Source organism: Wallemia ichthyophaga (genome assembly GCF_000400465.1).
Source record: "Wallemia ichthyophaga EXF-994 unplaced genomic scaffold scaffold10, whole genome shotgun sequence".
Classification (NCBI taxonomy): domain Eukaryota; kingdom Fungi; phylum Basidiomycota; class Wallemiomycetes; order Wallemiales; family Wallemiaceae; genus Wallemia; species Wallemia ichthyophaga.
The window spans coordinates 164,258-185,583 of record NW_008806283.1 but is presented as its reverse complement, the minus strand read 5'-3'; the positions used below and the strand labels follow the sequence as shown (position 1 = coordinate 185,583).

The 21,326-nt window shown below is 38.8% G+C and overlaps 9 protein-coding genes across 9 annotated transcripts; 5 read left to right on the top strand and 4 right to left on the bottom strand.

Annotated features, from left to right (window-relative positions):
• Positions 1–73: 73 nt before the first annotated feature.
• On the top strand, positions 74–3,132 carry J056_000518 (uncharacterized protein; the record flags this gene model as incomplete). The annotated part of the gene is made up of 4 exons (XM_009270146.1): positions 74–218; positions 265–578; positions 625–2,761; positions 2,810–3,132. The coding sequence occupies 4 exons, from the start codon at positions 74–76 to the stop codon at positions 3,130–3,132; spliced, it is 2,919 nt and encodes a 972-aa protein (XP_009268421.1).
• A 3,479-nt stretch (positions 3,133–6,611) lies between these two features.
• Positions 6,612–8,333, bottom strand: J056_000517 (uncharacterized protein; the record flags this gene model as incomplete). The annotated part of the gene is made up of 3 exons (XM_009270145.1): positions 6,612–6,905; positions 6,953–7,421; positions 7,471–8,333. 3 exons carry the CDS (start codon positions 8,331–8,333, stop codon positions 6,612–6,614), a joined length of 1,626 nt encoding a protein of 541 aa, XP_009268420.1.
• Positions 8,334–8,712: 379 nt separating this feature from the next.
• J056_000516 (uncharacterized protein) lies at positions 8,713–9,420 on the top strand (the record flags this gene model as incomplete). The annotated part of the gene is made up of 3 exons (XM_009270144.1): positions 8,713–8,924; positions 8,977–9,120; positions 9,165–9,420. The coding sequence occupies 3 exons, from the start codon at positions 8,713–8,715 to the stop codon at positions 9,418–9,420; spliced, it is 612 nt and encodes a 203-aa protein (XP_009268419.1).
• Positions 9,421–9,892: 472 nt separating this feature from the next.
• Positions 9,893–11,478, top strand: J056_000515 (Negative regulator of sexual conjugation and meiosi; the record flags this gene model as incomplete). The annotated part of the gene is made up of 2 exons (XM_009270143.1): positions 9,893–10,487; positions 10,535–11,478. The coding sequence occupies 2 exons, from the start codon at positions 9,893–9,895 to the stop codon at positions 11,476–11,478; spliced, it is 1,539 nt and encodes a 512-aa protein (XP_009268418.1).
• Positions 11,479–11,684: 206 nt separating this feature from the next.
• On the bottom strand, positions 11,685–12,011 carry J056_000514 (uncharacterized protein; the record flags this gene model as incomplete). Its single annotated transcript, XM_009270142.1, has 2 exons — positions 11,685–11,918; positions 11,964–12,011. 2 exons carry the CDS (start codon positions 12,009–12,011, stop codon positions 11,685–11,687), a joined length of 282 nt encoding a protein of 93 aa, XP_009268417.1.
• A 1,153-nt stretch (positions 12,012–13,164) lies between these two features.
• On the top strand, positions 13,165–15,433 carry J056_000513 (uncharacterized protein; the record flags this gene model as incomplete). Its single annotated transcript, XM_009270141.1, has 5 exons — positions 13,165–13,617; positions 13,665–13,838; positions 13,883–13,964; positions 14,015–14,087; positions 14,137–15,433. 5 exons carry the CDS (start codon positions 13,165–13,167, stop codon positions 15,431–15,433), a joined length of 2,079 nt encoding a protein of 692 aa, XP_009268416.1.
• Positions 15,434–15,517: 84 nt separating this feature from the next.
• On the bottom strand, positions 15,518–17,267 carry J056_000512 (Kinetochore protein mis13; the record flags this gene model as incomplete). The annotated part of the gene is made up of 2 exons (XM_009270140.1): positions 15,518–17,008; positions 17,058–17,267. The coding sequence occupies 2 exons, from the start codon at positions 17,265–17,267 to the stop codon at positions 15,518–15,520; spliced, it is 1,701 nt and encodes a 566-aa protein (XP_009268415.1).
• Positions 17,268–17,581: 314 nt separating this feature from the next.
• J056_000511 (uncharacterized protein) lies at positions 17,582–18,428 on the top strand (the record flags this gene model as incomplete). Its single annotated transcript, XM_009270139.1, has 2 exons — positions 17,582–17,603; positions 18,058–18,428. 2 exons carry the CDS (start codon positions 17,582–17,584, stop codon positions 18,426–18,428), a joined length of 393 nt encoding a protein of 130 aa, XP_009268414.1.
• A 23-nt stretch (positions 18,429–18,451) lies between these two features.
• On the bottom strand, positions 18,452–21,245 carry J056_000510 (uncharacterized protein; the record flags this gene model as incomplete). The annotated part of the gene is made up of 3 exons (XM_009270138.1): positions 18,452–19,771; positions 19,821–20,467; positions 20,519–21,245. The coding sequence occupies 3 exons, from the start codon at positions 21,243–21,245 to the stop codon at positions 18,452–18,454; spliced, it is 2,694 nt and encodes an 897-aa protein (XP_009268413.1).
• Between the last annotated feature and the right edge of the window lie 81 nt (positions 21,246–21,326).

Sequence of the window (21,326 nt, the reverse complement as noted above, 5' to 3'; positions counted from 1 at the left end):
GTAAATAATGTATTTTAGTAATTTGTATATTATATTTAACCGTTAAACCTGATCCACCAAGATAGCAATCGCGATGGATGCTGCGATTGGAAGAATTGAGCAAGCGTGTCAGCAATTTACACATCCAGGGACTAGGCAGCAAGGCGAGAATGAATTATTGGCTATGAATGAGGCACTGTCCCCAAATGAGATACCTTTGTTGACGATTGCAGTACTTGGTGAGTTACGTGGGAGTGGATATACAGAGATTTATAGAAACTCCAGAGAACTCGCAGGAATATTACGCACACTTTCATCTCCTTACGCTGCTCATAACCACTATCAGCCCAAATTCAAGTCCCGAGATCAGTCAATGTCTTCTCAGTTACATTCTCAGCGATAGAGCAGTACCAGTATACGTTTCAGTAAAGGCGCATTTAGCCCTCGTTAAAGCTACCAGCCTAGAAAACTTGGTCGTCATTCTCAATAACATCAGACAATCTTCACCTTCAGCAGCTGTCGGTATATCCCGCGCGATCCTGGAAGAGCAAAATATTAATCTTGATGAAGACAATGAGCTTCAAACTAAGTCATTTGAGGTATGCTTCGTCTTTGTTGGGCTTACAACGCTTATCCAGCTTTTAGGACAACGTTCTTCCCGTCCTCTCAAACATCGTATTACACAGCCTCACCTACAGTCACGACCACAATGTCATCAAGTATACCATACCAGCATTAGAGGCGCTTTTACTTTATCGAAACGACCAAAAAGATTTCATTTACAACACTGCGACTGACTCAATGCACATCAGCGTCCTTATTCAACTAGCCAGTCCTCAAGTGCTTCATCTGATCCTGTCTGTAAACACTTTTGACAACGAAACACTTGGTTTTATGATGAAGAAAGTTTTGAACGCCATCTTCAGCAGCAGTCACCCACAAGACAAAGATGGATGGTCTCTCAGCCTTGTGCATTACCTTGAAAATGCCGAATGTATGGACATTTGTACGAAGCTCTCATGCCATAAGTCTCTGCTCCAATCTCGCAATCTAAACGTTATTCTCGAACAGAAAGGCGAGGAATATGTACAGAAGTTGTTCCAACTTGGAAGTGCTTCTCTATCACAAGGAGCTGAAGCGTTTGCAGATTTTTTGGCGTGCTGGCTATCCATCTTAGCCAGTTTGGAAAGTAACAGGATCATCATACCAATAGAAATGTGCACCCTGATAGCCAAAGGATGGCTGGAAAATAAAGCATCACCCTTGGATAATTCACAGGAAGTTTTCGAAGAAGAATTAGATGACATTGAAACAGAAATGAAAGTCATCTTGGATCCTTTAGCTCAACTGAGCAGAATGGAATCACTGCCAATTTTGGATAACGTCACTGAAAAGCTGAACATGTACAATATGCTTATCGAAACGTCAGGCTTTCTGTCAGACTGCAACTACGATAGATTACAAACGCTAGTTTTATTTGCCGGATCGATAATAGCTGACGAGGGCATCGGAGAAACACCATTGATTCCAACTCAAATCATATCCAGTGAACAAACAGTTTCTGCTTTGTCAATGCTTGTGAGAAGTTTGGCAAAATTGACTACCTTATTTTCAAGTGATATGGGTCTCTCACCTAACGTGTCTGGCATCATTTGGAAGTGTTTCTGGGCAAGATATCTGCGAACCTATGGACTGATAGATTGCTTGTCGCTTCCGCCACTACAAGCGTTGAATAATGTAGGGTTTTACGTTGAATTTCAAAAGGTTATCGAACATTCTTTACTAAAATGGAAATCTGAAGAGGAAGTGGTAGAAGGATTAGCTGATACGATTGAAAGTCTTCCCACATTACCTGCATTAATCAATTTTGGCAGCATAATTGATATTGTCTTATCGAACATGCACGATTGGCCGTACAAGCTGGACAAAAAGCTAGTTAAGAGTTGTGGAACGTACATCAGTAAGATGGATAGGAAAGCTGAACAGACCAGCCAGTACAAGTCTCGTATCTTCTATTTCATAAGCGTTATGCTCAACGTAATTGAAAATCCAGAATTTGGAGCCAATTCACAGAGGCATCCATACATTACTAATGTTAAAATGGGCTTGAATGCTCTAGTTGGATTAAGTGAAACGTTAGATCCCTATACATATATAGAGACTGTCAGTTTCATTAAAGATGTCTTGTCGCAGTTGATAGGAGTAGTTCAGCAGCACTACAAAGCACGCATCGATATACAAATGGATGTTCTGTCTATTTTCTATTCAATAATACAAAATATGGACCTTGGTTTGGATTACGATGAAAGTACGTTGAGAGCATTACCACAAACTTACGTAGCGCCTATATTGAATATGTGGTTTGAAAACTATCTATCTATCAAATACGAGACGGGCATGGACGATAGCGACGAGTTTAGTGAAGGTGTTGAGACCACAACTAAGATTTTGAGAGAGCTGGCTGCTGTGGATGGAAGTGCCAGTGATGTTAATAATGAGAAAAACTTCTCTTTATTTGTTCTCTCTTACTTAGACCCTGTCTTCAAAATTTCACGAACAATCATACAGTCGAACCTTACCTTGCAAAGTGACTCAATTGATCTTGCATGCACGGTATTGAGAAGCTTTCCGCGGTCAATAAATTTACGCATTAGTTCGTCTGAAGAAAACTTCTTCAACACTACTCTACTCAATATTCTTAACCAAGCAATCACTTCGCATTGGAACGCTTCATATACTCTTCTTGATGGAATGGAAAGCTTCATCAAGCACTCAGCTGATAGTTAGTTGGGATTACTACGACAGAAGTCATACTGACGTCTGTTCATAGGAAAACATGGCGCAAACGTATTATCGCAGATTTTGGCAATACCTCTCAACGCTATACTAATGAGATTGACCTTTTCGCGAACCCTGAAGCAACGACTAATTAAGTTCATTTCAACTATGCTCAACTACGAAGATACGAACCTTTGGTTGAACAGAGACTTGATACTATCGACTATCATTCAGAATCTAAGATGTCCAGAAGGCAGCAAAGCTGCACTTCAAGCCTCACTTCAATCGGCCCTGATGACTGGGCTTGATTTGGCCACTTACAGAAACATTCTCAACGAACTGAGTACACACATCGCAAACATGCGGCGGGTGTAATATAGTTTGCAGCGCATCGAGCTAATTTATGTTTAATGTTTGCATGGTGCATGAAATAGAGATTGATTGTACAAACAAAGATACCTTTAATTTATTTCAAGTTGGCGACCTTAAAAAAAGTGATTTAAAGAGCGTTGGAATGATTGATGAAGGTCTAGGGCGCAGAGAAGATGTGTATGTTTTTAAATTTGAATGTAACGAAATACACGACCAAGTTAGTAGAATTATTCAAAAAATCGAATCTGTATTTGGTTAATGTGTGACAGATGGTACAAAAGTGAGGTCAGATATTTCCCATGAGCCCGAAAAAAAAAAAAAGCTCCTTTTTAAATAAGTACTATAAATCCATGGTCGTAAATGTGACATTCATTTCTGGAGAAGTTAACTGAAACAATTTAATAACAAGGTAGTACCATTGGGAGACGATCGTATCCTAATTCTGTATTTATCGTCGACTTTCGCGTTCCCTAATAATACTATTAACGGTCTTTCATTCCTCCCTATACTCCGCATGGTTTAACGTTAATATTCTCAACTTGATTGTAATACATCAAAGCATATGTTTCAGGCAAAATATTATTGAAGTATGAAATCGCAGTATGATCATGTAAAAGTGACCTATATTCTTTAGTCACTTAACTTCAGGTTAGAACTTAACGTTACATTATATTTACAATAAGAGACTGTCGAGGAATTCAATGTAGGTTTTAAAACGGTTAAAATGTTTAAAACAAAACTTATTCCTATCTGAATGTTTATTAGAGTTACCGTTAACGTGAAAATATGAATTAATGGAAATCGCATAATTAAAAAAGTTCAATCATACTAAATTTACATTGACGTAATCAATCCTATATAAAAAAACAAGATGTCGAAAACATGATGATAATTAAAAGCTTCTTAGAAAATCATTAAATGAGACGGAATTTTCAAGTAAATTTCATTTCTAAACTGCTACAAGTCACCTTAAGTCAACGAGCGACGCCCCGAATTTACTCTTGAGATCCGTTTCTTGCCGAAAGACAAATGCGTTCTACTAAAACGTTCCGAGCTAACAGTTGTAAAATAAGCCTATCGAAATTGAAGACGTTCTTTAGTCACGAAATTTAGAAAGTGAGAATTATATCTCAATTTAAGATATTTGTCCTCAAGTCATACATCAGTGAAAGATGCAGAAAGCGGACAAAATTCTATCGAGACATGTAATTAAAGCTTGAAGCGCGACTAGAGTTCAAAGAAAGCAAACTGATGAAATAGAGAAAACCGCTTTATAACAAGACATGACGCACTAATAAAAACAGTAAAAGTAAACTGAAATAACTCGTCTCAAAAAAGTTCGGAACGTAGTGACAGGAATTTGAATTACATTTAATGACAGTTAAGGTTAACTCAAAACTTGAAAAGGAAGCACCGCCTCACTGAAACAATTTTCTTCACCAAGTGGAAAACGAATGTTTTTTAAAAGCTGAGGATATCCAATAACGAACTTTATTGAAAAAGGCAGTTTTCGTGCTCGTCTTTGGCTGCAAGAGTGGGCAGAAGCTCATGCGCCAAATTTGTTATTTTAAGCCTTTTCGCTTATCATTATGATTTCTTTTCTGATTTGTACGCCTTATAAGTACATCAATAGATAGTCGTCAAGCTTTTCTTTTCATTCCTTACGTGAGCATGAAACCCGTATCGAGTCTATTGCATTTTTAAATTGAGTTCTAATAATGTCGTGTAATATGGTACACGGTTTAACGTTGTCTCCGTACGAAAAAAATAAATCATAACTCAATTATCATACGATATTTTTTCTTCAAATGCTACAGAAGGATTTACGATCCTAGATTGTATTAATGGGCAGCTGTTCTGATTTTTTGTTCTAGCCACAAAGGATCTCTAGTCGAGAAAACGGAAATTTTGGCATTTTGCATAACATTTTGGTTTTGCACCGAAATATCGTTGCTGATACTTACTTTTCCGAACTTTGTCATCTACATGACAAAATATAAGGAGAAGACACACCCAAGGAATTGTGGTTTCAAGCTTTTAGCGTAGCTAAAGGGACAGCACTATTGAAAAGTGGGTACAATATAATCCAGGTTTGGTCGCAATTTATAAAGATTATACAGAATATTGATAACTTAGTCTTCCTGCTCTAAAGGCCAATTTTCGTTTCAAGCCTATCTCAATGCACATAAACTTAATAAAAGGCAAATGTTGATCTCACAATAGATGTGATGAAATATTCTTCCGCTACCAAAAGGGAGATTATTTACAAAAAGAAACATTTGTGGACTTCTCCTTAAACCGGTTTCTATAAATTCCAGTGGAGGATTGGTTTAAGATGCGGAACTCTATTGCCGTTACTGGAAGAATGCTGCTTTTAATTTAAAGTTAGTAATACGGGATTCCAGTCGGACTCGTTCGCGCTGCTGGCAACTATTCTCAACGTACGGTGCTCTATCACTAACAACTCTTTAGTATCTCTGCCCCTCGACGCCAAGGTATTTGAACCAAGAAGACTTACAGGAAATTATTTGTGCAGCTGTATTGATCCTTAGCTGCATAGTAAACAAGTGCCCTCCATCGGATCGTCTCTGCCATTCTCGTTGACGCCCTATCCCAAACGTGTGTGAGGATTTTCAAGACGTATTATCATCATATAACCACATAGTACATAGTAGCCTCCTTTACTGGAGCATCTGCTCTTATGTCTTTTCCAGTAAATTAACATAGCATTTCTGTGGATTCGATTTAATCACCTTTGTCCGTGAGCCATTACTTGAAGTACCCCACAACCTAGCAGTTCGAAGTCTTTTTGATATATGGGTGAATTTAAATTTTCTGACTGTGAACTGCGAAAAACTACAATTTCTGAGCACATTCGGTAATTAAGGAGTTTTAGAGATCATCTGAGAAATTAAATCTCAATATTCTCAAATTCGTGCGAAATGTCAAATTCTGTAGAGTTTGAAAAATGTCCTTAATACTAGCACTGGACTTTCTTGGGAAGACCCTACTTCATTGGGTATTGATTACCACATGACCGTCCTACTTTACCTTGCAACTTATGCGCGCTATTTTGAGTCAATTTCCTTTACTTCTTAGCTTACTCGCTCTAATCACAACCAAAACCATCTCAGCATACTGGCGATTTGTGCACGTGACTGAGACCGTTCTTGACGATAGAGCATACTTGAAATACCTGATCAATGCTCTTTTATATTTCCTTTCATACCAAAATTTGTGAAAGGTACAACGTCCAAAGCATTCTACCCGCAGTCATATCAGACAGCAAAAAGAAATAGCGATGCATTGAATTATCGGTGGCATCCAAGGAAATTTTGCAGTTGAGCCTTGTGTAGAAAGAGTGATTGAGTAGTATTAATAACCTTTAAGAATTGGAAGAAACATTCATGTAAGTTTCTTTGCTAATGTCGTCTAAGTGACGTTAATTGAAGCTTGCTTGTCGCGAAAAAGATCATAAATGATTAATTTAAATTACTTGTAGTCTTTTCAATAAGAGGTGGAAAAAGTACAGCTGTTTGGGTATTGAGTGTTAAGGTCTGAGTGAGTGAAATATTCAGTGCAGCGTCTTGCAAATTTCTTGCATATAAATCGACACCTAGTTTGTCAAGCAATTCTTTGCTTTTATTTGGCATGATTGGTTGAAGGAGAATACCAATAATACGCAGTGTTTCCCGAGCGTACATGACACATCGCGCGCACTCCTCAATTGAGGTATGATCAGACCACGGCTCAACTTTTGTGAAATATCTGTTAACCTGATCGGTCGAGTAAATATAAAAGAAAAGAAGATGAACAGACAAACCTCGTGAAGGGTATCTTCGATGGTTTCCAAAGCTTTTCCCATCTCAAAGGTATCCATAGAAGTTATGAACCGAGTATGCAAAGAAACCAACTTGTTATGTAAGATCTCTTCATTATCATTAGGATGAATATCGATGGGATTAGCATTTGAAAGTTTATCCATAATTTTTTTTCCACTAATTCTTGACAACAAATTACCAAGTAGGCCCTTTAAAGTAGAGCTGTATTTCAGATCTAATTCGTGTTGCTTAAAATCAGCGTCATTTGCGAAGTTACCACCAACTCTAAGTAAGTAAAACCTCAGTACGTCTGCAGAATACTTGTGAATTGCGACGAAAGGATCGACGACATTACCAGTGGATTTAGACATTTTGGAACCGTTCATGGTCCAATGTGCGTGACTAAGAATAATTTTTGGCAATGGCTTATTTGAAGCCAAAAGTAGAGCAGGCCAGTATATAGCGTGAAACCTGTAATGCTTATGAGCATTAAAGGCAAATGAGAAGATTTTATATATACCTAATAATGTCTTTGCCAACTACGTGTATATCAGCAGGCCAAGTGCTTAGACCATGAAGTTGAGCAACAGAATAATAATTAGTCAAAGCATCAATCCAAACGTAAATGGTATGTGAAGGATCGTTAGGGACGGGAATACCCCAGTTTAAGCGATTGGAAGGACGGGATATGGACAAATCTGAGTTGGCGCTCTGATTTGACTGAAGGGAAGAAAGGATAGCGTTGTATTGCTGGGGTGGGTGTATAGCTTTAGGATTTGATAACAACCAGTCAATCAACTTTTGTCTGAAATGTTTAAGTTTAAACTTGTAATTAGTTTCAGACATCCATTCGACCCTTTTTCCAGTTTCAGTGGAAATTTTATACGATTCACCGGTAGAGTGATCAAAGTGATCGGTGACAGATGAATCAGAGTAAAAAGCTTCATCGGATACAGCATACCAGCCTTGATGGCTACCTTTGTAGATGTAGCCTTTGTTGAATAAGTCCAACCATAGGGAATGGACAGTGTTGATATGATGATGACTGGTGGTTCTTATGAAATCTGTATGAGAAGACAGAGCTAAATCTGCTAGACTTTTAAATTTGGGGGAGATGTTGTCACATAATTTAAGAGGTGTAGTTGAATGGGCGGTAGCAGCTTGTTGAACTTTCAAACCGTGCTCGTCTGTGCCAGTAGAATAAGCGACATTATCGGAGGGGTGTTTCAATTTCAAGTAACGCGCGATAGTATCCGCGACAACAATTGAATATAAGTGACCAATATGGGGATCAGCGTTGACGTAGAAAATCGGGGTAGTAACAAAATGAGTATAATTCCTAATGCCTAGCCTATTAAATTTATGTAAGTTTCTTGAAATCATCATTGTAATATTTTAACTTTCTTTTATATGGGCCTCTTCGACAAAACTTCTTCTTTCAATTTCTCAATCAAGTTGAAGTGGCCCAGAATATTTGAAGTTAAAGACTACTCAAATGAATACCACTCAACTGAGATAAATGATCGATTTAATTTGGCTAGTTGAATGTATCTGACGTTCTTCGAGTCACTCAATCGACCAACATGCTTCTTCAAAATGCTTTTTCCCCTTGTAGCCTGATAACTTAAGAATATTTCTCATTTCACTCCAATTGAATGCCTTAATACCATGCCTTGTTTGATACGCAGCCACACAAACACGGGAATTGGAATGCTATGTCACTGGGATTTTCTACATCCTCATCCCCTTCTCTGTCTCTAATATGACTTATAAATCTGAAAATACGAAAACTATCGTCTTTGGCTCGGTAATCGCCACGGGTGTACTCGCTGTCGTTGTATTCGTCATCGTTCTTTGCTGGCAGATTAGAAGGAAAGCTGCGGATTACAAGAACGATGAGAGTAATATTCAATACAAGAATTCCCCTCAAGACAAGCTCTTTCAGTCGAATCACAACACGAGTCATATAAACCTGTGAGTCTTGATTATACGCTTTGTTACAATCGATTGACTCGATAAAATTAAGTAAATCGCCTACAACGACTCCCTCAACTAGGTCCAGTGCTAGCTCCTTCTTTAATCAGCCCAGTTCCTGGATAGATAAAGACTTTAACCAATTGATTAACAAGGAGAGCATAAAAGGTGTTAAGTTTAGCAATAAATTAGAATTGTAAGTTCTCATCCCTTCCGCTCACATCAAGTTAACTCATACAGTGTCGATGACCACCCGCAATCGCCATTATCTTCCACCTGGTCACTTGACCCAGAGTCTAAAAACTCACGCAGCTCCTTGGCTTATTTGAATGAGCTACCAATAAAACCCAAACCAGCAGCGAATACTGCGAACAAATCCAGTCACTTAACTTTAATGGTTGACAAAGACATGGTCAAAGATGTTCTACCAAGCTATTATAAAGATGAAGATAGTGTATTCAACGTTTATCATGAGAGGTGCAAAAGCTTAAGATGACATCATAGTTAATGTTTAACATGTTGCCATCATGCCGCGTTATCCTTCATTAAACTTCCAGATGTACAATTCTTCAACTACCACTCAGTATCATATACCACAGCTTCACGAATTTGTAATTTTAATAATAGCATAAAGTTTATTCACGAGAAATACACCCGAGTTTTCCAAATTGATGTTTTAGTTACTAAATTAATGTCTGAGTTGAATCCATGATTGAAGATTTTCCTACGCTTTGGTAATACACTCAAACTAGCGATTAACAAGCGCATATTGATCAATTCGCCGAAATTTACAACATAATTGCTTCCTTTCCTTAAACGGTAAATAAATTTATGAATTCTGCGTATGATATCATCACAAGGACTAGACACGCCGTCTCTGTACTCGTTCACACACCTCGATCTTAAACTAAAATTGAATTTAACTTCTCGACTGCAACGTTCAAGAAAGAAGCTTTTACATACAAATCATGTCCAACTTCCCACAGCACGTCCAGCAGGCACAATCGCTGTTACAGTCAACCCTGGACGATGGACGTATTAAGCTCAAATTCATTAGCACTATTGGTACTGGCGCATACGGTACAGTACTATTAGCTGAAAGACTAGACGACTACTATAGACCGCTCGGTGAACTGTACGCCGTTAAGTGTTTGCCTAAGTATGGCTTGGATGATCGTCAGAAAGCTTTTCAAAGAAGGGAAATTGCTTTGCATGGTTTAGCTTCATCACATCAAAATATCGCAACCGTTCATGCGATTATTGATAGTCCAGCCACAATCTTCGTTGTTTTGGAATATGCTCAAGCAGGCGACCTTTTTTCAATGATAACAGAACAATTCAAATATATCGACAACGACGAGCTAATCAAGTCGGTATTTCTACAAATAGTTGACGCCGTTCAACATTGCCATCGCCTCGGCATTTACCATCGTGACCTCAAACCCGAAAACATTCTGTGTACTGCGGGTGGCAACAACATTTTGCTAGCTGACTTTGGTTTGGCTACTTCAGAGAGACGTTCAGGTGATTTTGGCTGCGGTTCCAGCTTCTATATGAGTCCAGGTCAGTTCATTGACTTTTTCCGGAATTTAATTACTAACTCCGTACAGATTGTCATGGGGCTCTGACTCACAGAAAAGTTCCTTACTGCACAAAGCGCAACGATATATGGTCTCTTGGTGTTATTTTGGTCAATTTAACCTGCGGTAGAAACCCCTGGAAAGAAGCAAGTCTGACAGATGAGACATTCTCTGCGTACCTTCGAGAACCAGACTTTCTAAAAACGATCCTACCAATATCAGATCTCACAAATTACATCTTGAAAAGGATATTCACTATTGATCCAATTCAAAGATGCAGTCTTGATGAGTTGAAACAAAGGGTAATGCAAGTTGAAAAGTTTACCTTGACACCTTCTCAATTGAAGCATGCACACAAAGCCGCAAGACAAGCTGCCGCTGCTACATCATCTGCCGCTGCATCTGCTGTTGCTAATAGAATCCAACAACAGCAAGTTGATCTTCAACAACAACAAATGGTGGTACCACCCCCACCTCCACCAAACGCTAAAGAATTAGGTTCGCCAAAGAGGCCAAGAGTAAGGCAGAGGGCAAACAAGAACGACAAGCTGCCACTGACGCCGCCAACAACACCACCAAAGGAAGTCAATTTTCAACACCTCAGACGGGTGGAGAGGAAGCCAAACCTTAAGAAAGTGGCTGTGCCCGTTGAATCATCAGACTCGTCTTGCAACTCTAACGAAACCGATGGCTCATTTACATCTAAGCAACCTGAAAGTCTATTAACACCCTTATCGACACCACCTGCGTCACCAAACGATGCCAGCCCAAAATTCAACTCAACAACTAAATCGTCTGCGTTCTCTAAACTGACACAAATTTTCAAACCATCTAGATTCCATACAGGTACGCCAGAACAACAAGCAATGAATATAGACGTGGAATCAGATTTTGGTGATCAAATTGACCAACAAATCGAGAGGGTGTCTTACCCGTCAGCTCTTGCGATTGATATCAATGGTATGACCAAGTGAAATGATGGTATTTTTTGTCTACTTATATTTGGGATTTTCTTTTTCAACTGTATTAACAAGGAGCAAGATATCAAGGATGCTTTGGGATGAGCATTGACATGTCTATGGAACTCCGAATAAATTTCTGCTACTTCTCACTTCAAACACACAAGCCAAATTTAATAATTAACTTGTATTTGTATTGATAAATGCAATCGTAATTAAAGTTAAAAATCGGGTGTCTGTGGAACTGCCAAACCAACCCTTCTGGCAGTTGCTTCGACCCTCTCTTGTGGCGTCTGGTCTGAAAGTGGATTGTAGCGCTTCAATAACTCTTTGTGTTGTCTAGATGCCCTCAGGAAATCCACCATGCTTTCCATATCTTCCTTTGAGTGGCTCGCTGATGCGAAGAGTGTACGCAGATGGGCGAATATCTGACCATTACGCTCACCGGGCGGTGTCTGTAGCTCCTCTTAGCACAATATCTAAACGAAGGTCCATCTTACACTTCTGCTGAATTCTCTCAGCAGATTTCTGTATAAAAGCGTTGTCATCGACGATGAGAGTGATCTTATAAGAAGCGTGCGTTAGGTGCAGCGGCGTATGAATAGTCAAATACAATTTTATAGGCATATGTGCTAGTTTGTTAGATTGCAGGTGACGCATCACTTGTTCAGTTTCGGGGCTGCGGTGTTTCGGAGTCTGTTGCAATGATTGACTTTTAATCGATCGAGGAATGCCTACGTCAGACAGAACTAAATAAATAAAATATTTAGAGTACGTTCGTTTCTTGGCCACATGGATTATAACGTCGATGTGTTGATTGGCATCACACCATGGTTAAGTGCAGAGCTGGAATTATATACATTTGCCAAGTTCACTATTCATGAAAGCAACGTCCTAAAACAGACTTATCAGGCTTGTTTAGAACATAAAAGATTAATCAAATAAATCATTAAAAATACAATCATAATGGCCTCAGAAAACACTCCAAGTCCCTCACGACAAACCACGTCAAGACATTGAAATCAACGTCGACAATTAGTTCGCGTGCACGTCATCGAGAGGCTAGCAGCGTGCTACCACCTCAGAGTTCTCGGTGAATAAGGGAAGGAGGTCACTAGTCATCGTCGAGCCAATGATAAAGTGGCAGAATTAAATCTGCGATAGACTGGATACGACCTATAGAATATGATCCTTTGGAGTACCTGACGTGCTGTGTGAGCATTGCTTCTAATCCACTTTAGTTGTTCACTAACCGTCTTAAAGTTTTAGGAAGAGAAGAATTGCCTCTTTATACCAATCCCGTTAACGTAGATTAACGAAGTTTAACGAGGTGATAAAAGCGTTTATGACTTACTGATGAATGCTTTAAGTTGATAATATATATTCCGTTCGGACAACCGCATCCTAGAGTTTGTTGTACATGGCTGATGTAGCTCATATATGGTGTGAGTCGCAGACCAGTATGTATCAACAAAAGCTTCGTGCTATCAAATAATATAATAGATCGAATGAAAGGTTTTGATGTCTCGCTCTCTTGATTTGTGTCTTATCTCATGTACGGAGCTGGAAGATGGTGTTTGTCGGTGGTGCCTATAAATCTTGCCAGCTAAGTTGTAAGTTGCTATTGATGTGCTGAGATATATGAATGCTTTAATCACTTTGCCTTCTCGACCTTGACCATCATCAGCACCATCATCAGTCATGGATACACATCAGTTGAAGTTGCTTAAGAATAGTGTTATAGGAGATGTAGTACAAAAGAAGCAGCTTTCTGAGAGTAAAGGCCAAGTGGAATCATTGATTGATCAGATTTCGCCGTCGAATTTACATAATCAAGTTGATACTGACAGGCTGATACAATCTTCGTTAATTATTGGCAGTTTGTACACCAATATAAACATGGAACCAAATCATCAATACCTATTAATCAATGTACTTGATGGCGTCGTTAAACGCTTAGTTGAGACTGCAACCGTCTGTAACTGTCAACGCGTCCTTGAGTACTTGTTCAGATGTCTACGGAATGCATCTATCTTCTACAAAACAATCACCACCTTTTCGAATAACAATAGAGCCGGTATCGACAAAGATAGTATGCAAATCGATGACGATATATGCTCTAGGGCTGCAGCGCAACTCAATAACATTTTTTTTGTAGGTAATGTAGCTCTATCCTGCCAAAGACTTACAAATTCATTCAGTCTCCGCACCTACCTAATCTCCTCAAACATCTCACATCGTCTAATAGAAAACTCGTCATCAACTTGATCACTTTGTTGACCACAGTGAATGATACTCGACACAAAGCATCGCTTCTTTCCGTAGAGGGTCTGCTTGACCATTTGGCTAAATACATCTATTGCGATGTACAAAAAGTGAGATCCCTTTATTTAATTATATTCAACTAACCATTTCATAGCTTCAAATTGCAGCGCTCAAACTGCTTGGTTCCTTGTGCAAAGACTATTCACCTGCGGTTTTAGCATTTAGACAGGTACAAAGTCCGTGCCGATTCATGCTATTAGATGATTCTAACATTTATATGCCATAGTGAGAGCAATACCATCACTGACAATATTTTTTGAATGCAAGAGTCCCCAATTAAGACTTGAAGCATGTAAAACGTGAGTTGTTTTGAAATGATCTTGAATTCGACTTATATTATAACAACAGACTAGTACACATTATCAAAAGTCAGCAATCAGACCTTCTTAGACCCGATGGACCCCCGACGATCCAACTTATATCAACCATTGATAGGCCGAAAGCATTGGAGTTAATCGAGCAGCTGATTCGACTACTTGATGAAAACATTGAGATACAGATACCGGCATCATCCATCTTAGCGACTATATTGTCAGATGCGACGGACTTAGAAGACCATGCGTGCAAATCAGGTATACTCAACAAGCTGAATGATATATTTCAGACTTGTCTGCTGTATGAAAAAGACGAGTACAACGTGGAAGGTAGTAAGCTATCAGAAGACAACCTGAAATTACAAGAAGGGATTCTGATGATAGTTGCAGCGCTTGCACTTCATTTAGATGAATTGAGAACATTGATCGTTGATGCACATTTATTAAAAGCAATCGCGGTATCTTTACAACATAAAGCCAAAGGTATTCGAGGCTCAGCTGCACAGTGCATCAGAGCACTGAGTAGAAGTGTAGGAGTGTTGCGTACATCATTGGTTGATTCAGGTGTTGAATTGACATTATTGAGCATAATCTCTAATGATGAGGAAAATGAACGTAATAAAGTGATAGCCTTGATGGCTTTAGCTAACTTAGTGTGCGGATTCTCACCATTAAAGCAAAAGTTAATACAAAATGGTGGAGTAAAGATTCTAGTGAAACTTACGTACTCGAAATCGCACAAGGTTAGATTGAATACTCTTTGGGCTATTAAGAATATGGTTTTTGCTGCATCGACAGAGTTGAAGAGGTTTATTTGTGATCAAATTGGATATAATCACTTCAAGAAGCTGTTGAATGACAGCAATAGCGAAGTTGTTGAGCAAGTTTTATTTGTTTTGAGAAATTTAGTTACAAGAGAAGTAGATATCAATCTGGTTTGTAGTGGATTTGGTGGAGAGGATAAGTTTCTGGAGATTATTGAACATAAGTTTCAAACAAATCAAGTAGAGATTTTATTGCAAGCTGCGTATGTTGTAAATAATGTCGCAACTGGCTCATATGAACAGAAGAAAACGTTGCTATGGCGACCGCTTATATGCAGCAACTTGAAGCGATTACTTACGCACTGGGATGAGAGAGTTAGAGCTGCTGCTGTATGGACACTTCGTAACCTTTCGAATTCAATTGAAGGTCAGCCCTACCAAGCTCGTAGTGAGATACGTACACGTATGCGTTTATTGGAATTCGATAAATCGCTCTTGACTTTGTCTCAGGATAAATTCTCCGTTAGTGAACCAGCAAGATTAGCCTTAGATGGCATGAATACGTAATTATCAAACTTAAGACACGCATAATAATGTTTCTACTGTATATTATAAATTGTACAAGTGTAAAAATATTAATGAACGGAATTATTAAACCTTTCTACTCCAAAATAGACTGATTTCACCAGCACGGTCATCTTCATCTTCATTGATATTGCTGTTTGTCTTGGGTTGTTCTTGGATTGGCCTAGAAATTGCTCGGAGCAATGGCAAGGCATCAATTTCTTGGTATTTGTTATTATTGTTGCTTGCTGCCAAATTTAAAGTTGATGGTAACGTCTTTTCTTGATCTGATTTGTTGTCATTTTGATCATCATTCTTGTTTAGAGAAAGACGAGATCTCAGTAATCCTAGGTAATGTGTCATCACGTTGTTTGTATATATCTCCGAGGTTTCTAGATATGATGAGGACTGATGGTAAACTTGATCTAATTCTGATATTGTATAATTGAGGTTGCTAATCGTGTTGTTCTGATCAATGGTTTCTTTGTCGGACGTTGACTTGTCGAGTATACCTCGAATATCAGATTGAACAGCTTCAGGTAATTGATCTAGCTCCAAGTCATTGTCTTGATTCATCTCTGTCAAAGACGAGTGATTGTTGTATACATCTACAGATTCTTGTTCAGCTTTCCTAGCATCTGATCGCAACCTCGACCAAGTTTCATCCTCTAGTTTTAACTTTGCTAGAGTTTCTTGAGACTTCCTTATTAGCTCCTTGTACTTCTCATTTTCGGGATTTTTAGCTTTCTGCCTCTGTTTGTTGCTCTTTGGTGGCATCCAAGGTGGAGCATTGATAGACAACGACTTTACCCAATCATCGACAACATTTTGTGCTAAGCTGACAACCTTTTTATTGTTTATTGCATCTAGTAAAAGCTTTTGCTCTTTGAGTTCACTCTCTTCAACTCTTTTTGATCTTCTAGGTTTAACGACATCTGGATTACATGCTCTAAACCTGCACCATTCAAAAAGAATCTTGAACCTCCTTGGATCGGGTAAATCTTCGTCTATATGCCTACAGAACTCTGTGGAGTTGAGATCAGGGTGTGGTGGTACGATGATACCTGATCTAGACCAAGATGATGATCGCTTTCCTCTATTGCCTACAGAAGACCGCCTACTTTTTCTCAAATCTTTATTTGCTTTTATTTGAGGAGTTTCGGCGACTGGCATAGGTGCAGAGATATCGACATGTTTTGATATTTGAGGCTGAGGAGCTTTCATTGGAGTGGATGATACGTTATTTGTAGCAGTTTCAGGAATTTTAAAAGGCCTAGGTATCTTTGTAGGACCTTGATCTTTAATACTGAGTTGATTATCTTTACGCTGAGTAGGTTTATCCTGTTGAAGTTGAAGCCTCTTAGCTTTATCTTTATCTTTTGCATCTTTTCTTTCCTGAACATCCTTCTTCTCCTTATCTCTTTCCTTTTCTTTTAGCCTATCTTTTTGATGAGGTTGGAGTTTGCGGTTATCATGATGATTCGACTTGAGTTGTTTGGAATTAAAGTCATCTTTAGACGATCGCGGAGATTTGTGAGCTTTTTGATCTGAAGGTAGAGGTTGGGATTGTGAAGGCTGCTAGCGATATCAAGTTAGACGAAGACTGGAGAGATATCAAGAGACGTACATCAATCCTAGGCTTCTTTCTACTGTCAAGATCAGAGCTGCTATTCTGCCTTGTATTTCTGCGTGATGGTAAAGGAGCTGATGGAGGTGGAACATCTACTTCATCGTCTTCTAACGAGGGCATTAAGAAGGTGTAAGAGGATTGCTTGGATAAGTTATTCGACAAGCCAGTTGACAGTCTTGGGCTCTGCCTTCTCGAGGTCGTTGCCATTTTTTATTTCAACAGAGATGATGATATAAGTTGAAGACAGTAACGCGCGCAGTGAGACGCGTATAGTAACTCAAGTAAAATTTAACGAAATTGGTAAATGTAGAGGAAATTTATTAAAATACAGGTGGGTTGTTAATTTATAGTTGAATATCATCTTGATAGAAAATCTAATCATCCTTATGAGGTGGTGGACCAGCTGGGGATATCATAGACTAATACATGTACATTGAGTTATATTTACTAAGAGTTTATATGGAATTTTACTCACCTGTATCATTTTAAACTTTGTACGTGATATTGATTCACCATCTGCTATGGACATATACGAGGATAGAGGTGGATGACCGACGATGCTAGCAAATGTATCTCTTTGTTGGTTTGTGACCCATTCGCTGAATTTTATTGGTTAGGATTATTCATAATAACAAGTTAGATGTGCTCACTGTTTGGATATATCAGGATTACCAGTACCTGTATATCTTGCGTGTAATCTCTCTAATTGTTGATTTTGAATATAATTAAGATTTTCGGACTAAATTATTAGAATTTAAAATATTCAATGATAACTCATTGACACACCATAGATAACGTCGTCGTTGATCCAATATGGACCTGTATAATGAGTTCACCTTAAAATTAAATGAATTTAATAAAATTTTGAAATCAATTACAGGCGACAAGAGCTTAGATGAATACCTGGGAGAATTAGATACTATCAAACAATCAGAATTACAGGCTAATTTGGCATATTTTATACAGGATCTTGTTTATATTTTACTAAATCTGAAAGGCGTGGATACAACAGATCATTCTATCGCAAATGAACTTAATAGAATTAAATTGCAATTCTCAAAGATTAAGCACGCACAGGAACCTCAACACAAGTTGAATGTTGATAAGCCTGCTGCTGATAGATTCATTAAAGCTGCTTTACAGCTTCAACAGAAGTCCACTGAGCAACCCCAACAATCTCAGCATTTAAGATTCGATAACGATCATTCCGAAAAGAAGACTTCTAATGACAGAAAATTCAGATCAGACAAAAAGAGCAAGAAACGCTCTTCAGATTCTCATCAAGAAAAACCTCCTTCATCAAATTCCTCAACTTCATTAAATACATCTCAACCACCGAAGTCGAAGAAATCCAAGAAACATACTTAATCTTTGTTTCATTACTTGTACAACTAATAATCCTCTTTGTTAACATCATCATTACTCCTGCTAGCTTTATCTTTTGATTTTATTCTACTCAACAACTGCTCTGATCTACTGCTCCTGTTGCTGTTAGGTGAACTAGACATACTAGCAGTTGCATTCTCATACGTTGAATTATTACTACTAATGCTTGATGTCATTCTGTGAGTCCCTTGTCTACGATCATTCGACTCTGAAACTACTTTATCAAGCGATCCCGATGGTGAATCTATCGAACGCGATGAGCTACTCTGTCCTTTCCGTTCACTTGGTATACCAGGTATTGACATCATTGGTGAAGCTTTCGGTGGTGTCGTTACTGATGATCTTCTTCTACTCTCATTAATTTCATTATCATTCGTTTCATTAGACAGATTCAACTCAACTGTTGGTTGACTGCGTGATATATGCATTCTTTCATTCAATTTCTCCGCTGGTTTCATTAAAGGTACCTCATTATCTTTTCCCTTTGCCTTCTGATCCTTCGCCTTCTTCTTCAACGACCCTTCACTACCATGACTCTTTTTTTTCTTACTTATTTTCTTCAATGCATCTTTAGCGTGATTCAGTTTAGGTGATGATTTCAGCGCTTCTATTGCAGATGATGGTGTGTTTGTATACGTACTCCCCTTTGATGACACTGAAATTGAACTTGAAGATGAAGATGATATTGGTATAGCTGCGTTATTGTCGCTTTTCACCGAAAGCTTTTCGCCAGTCTCCTCATCCTCTTCGCTTTTCATTGGAGACACAGCTGCTTCACTGTGGGTAACACTGACATCACCACTCTCTTTCTTCTTCAAATGCTTACCGACCAATGAAGCAGATCCGTCAGCTAGCGAAGAGTTTTGATGATTTGTATTGTGGCTCTTCAAATGCTCTAGCCAGCTATCTTTATTAAACTTCTCACTGAACCATGACTTGGTCTTGGATGATGTGCTCCCAACAGAAGCCGATGACGACGCCAACGCTGATGCTGGTGCTGGTGCTAAAGATGTTTGCGAATCAAGTACGTTCCCATCTCTATTATTAGCGTCGCTCTCATCTTTTTCATACGTCGTCAAGTCTATACCGGGCAGTCCTGAAGGCAAATCTGTTCCATCAAGTGATGTAGGTGCAATTGATTCTTTCTTATCACTGTGTTCCAGTATTTCTTGATCACGTTGCTTGATTGATTCTGGTCGATTTTGCGGAAATTTCGTGCCTTCTCTTCTAGTCGCTTCAGAGAAGATACCACCCCTGTGTATCTCATTGCTTGTATCGAAAAATGCGATATCATCCATTGCTGGCATCACCAAACCTTCTTGTATCTAAATGTTGTGTCAGCTGATTGAAAGTAGTACTATTCATCTTACTGACCATCTCTCTTAATTTGTCCTTTATTGTAGATAGCACCATATTCCATTTGACCTTTCTATCTTCAACGACAGGTTCGACATCTAATTCCATTTCTGGCATAGTCGTAAAGCCATACCAAATTCTATTCGATGGAGGCTTCTTCATCTTTATAATCATGTTTCCTTCCAAACTTCTTAATACCACAGCTAGAACCAGATCGACAGAGTATGACTTTAGCCTATTACCTAAGTTGATTGAAGCTGTAGCGGTCAGTGTAATCTTAACACAGCCTTTGAATGACACATGTACTTCAACTGAAGCATCGCCCTCTTTAGTCAACTCCTTCAGTACCGGTTTGGAGAATTTCGGTGGCATATCACCCAAATTAGCTTCGGTGACCGTAATATTTGACAAAAACTTTGGTCTTTTGACCACCTTCAGCTTTTTCATGATACGACCGATAATCCAATCCTCTATCCATTGCGTACGATAAATACCAAAGAAATATCTGCCCAATAAGGCGTTCAACCAACGGGTGGGAATTGGATCTGGATCGTTATCGATATTACTAACCAATCTTTTCATATCGTCGATGATAAATGAGGGGTACGGTTCCGAGTATGGATTGCTCGCTGGATCTGAAGCCTGTATAAACTCATGGTACCAGTCTGAAACATTTTGTTAGACGATGACTTCATAGACATTGATACTAAACTTACCTTCGAAATCAACGAGATTCAAGGCATGGATGAAGTAAGGCTTGGATTTGTTTGTGACGTCCAAAGTATCATCAATCTCACTATTACTGCTATCCTTGTCCTTATCCTTATTATTCTCCTTGTCCATATAGTCATTCGAAACGCCGTGACTAGAATCTATTTGTAGCTTGATGGCAGTGCGCTTAGTGAACAACTCCGCATCAAGCAATCCAGGTGGATAAATGCTGACATCGATGGAATCCAAATTTAGTGCGACGACAATCTCATCACAACTGTCATCGGTATATATGTATAAAGTGCGAGATTTGAGAACTGCCCAGAAGATGTATCTTGCTTTTGGTTTAGGGCGGTGCTGTACATCTTTGTTCTCTACTAGAGATTTGTACCCCGCAATAATCATTGAGGCATAGGATTCGTCTACAGATAGTGTCGGATCTAGTTCAAAGTCACGCTTTAAATGCAACCAGCCAGACTTGGTGACTTTAGAATCTTGTAGTGGCTGCTTTAAAACTTTAGGCTTTTCCTTGGCTTGGTCTTTACTCGCTCTCGGGGCAAGTATGATGAACGCCGAAATGGATAGCACCAACAATAGCGGAATGAAAGTAATACCGCCGATAAAATAGACTTGTAGGATAAGCTTAAGGTCTGTCATACTTGAAAATACACTGCCCTTGATCTGGATCGCCGCTAGAACGAGTTGGCCGATACGAATCAAGAGTGATTTCATTGAATTTCCATTTTGGGTTAGGGTTAATACAAGTTTATGGGAGCGGTTAGGGTCTATCAGAGATACCTACAAAGGACATTA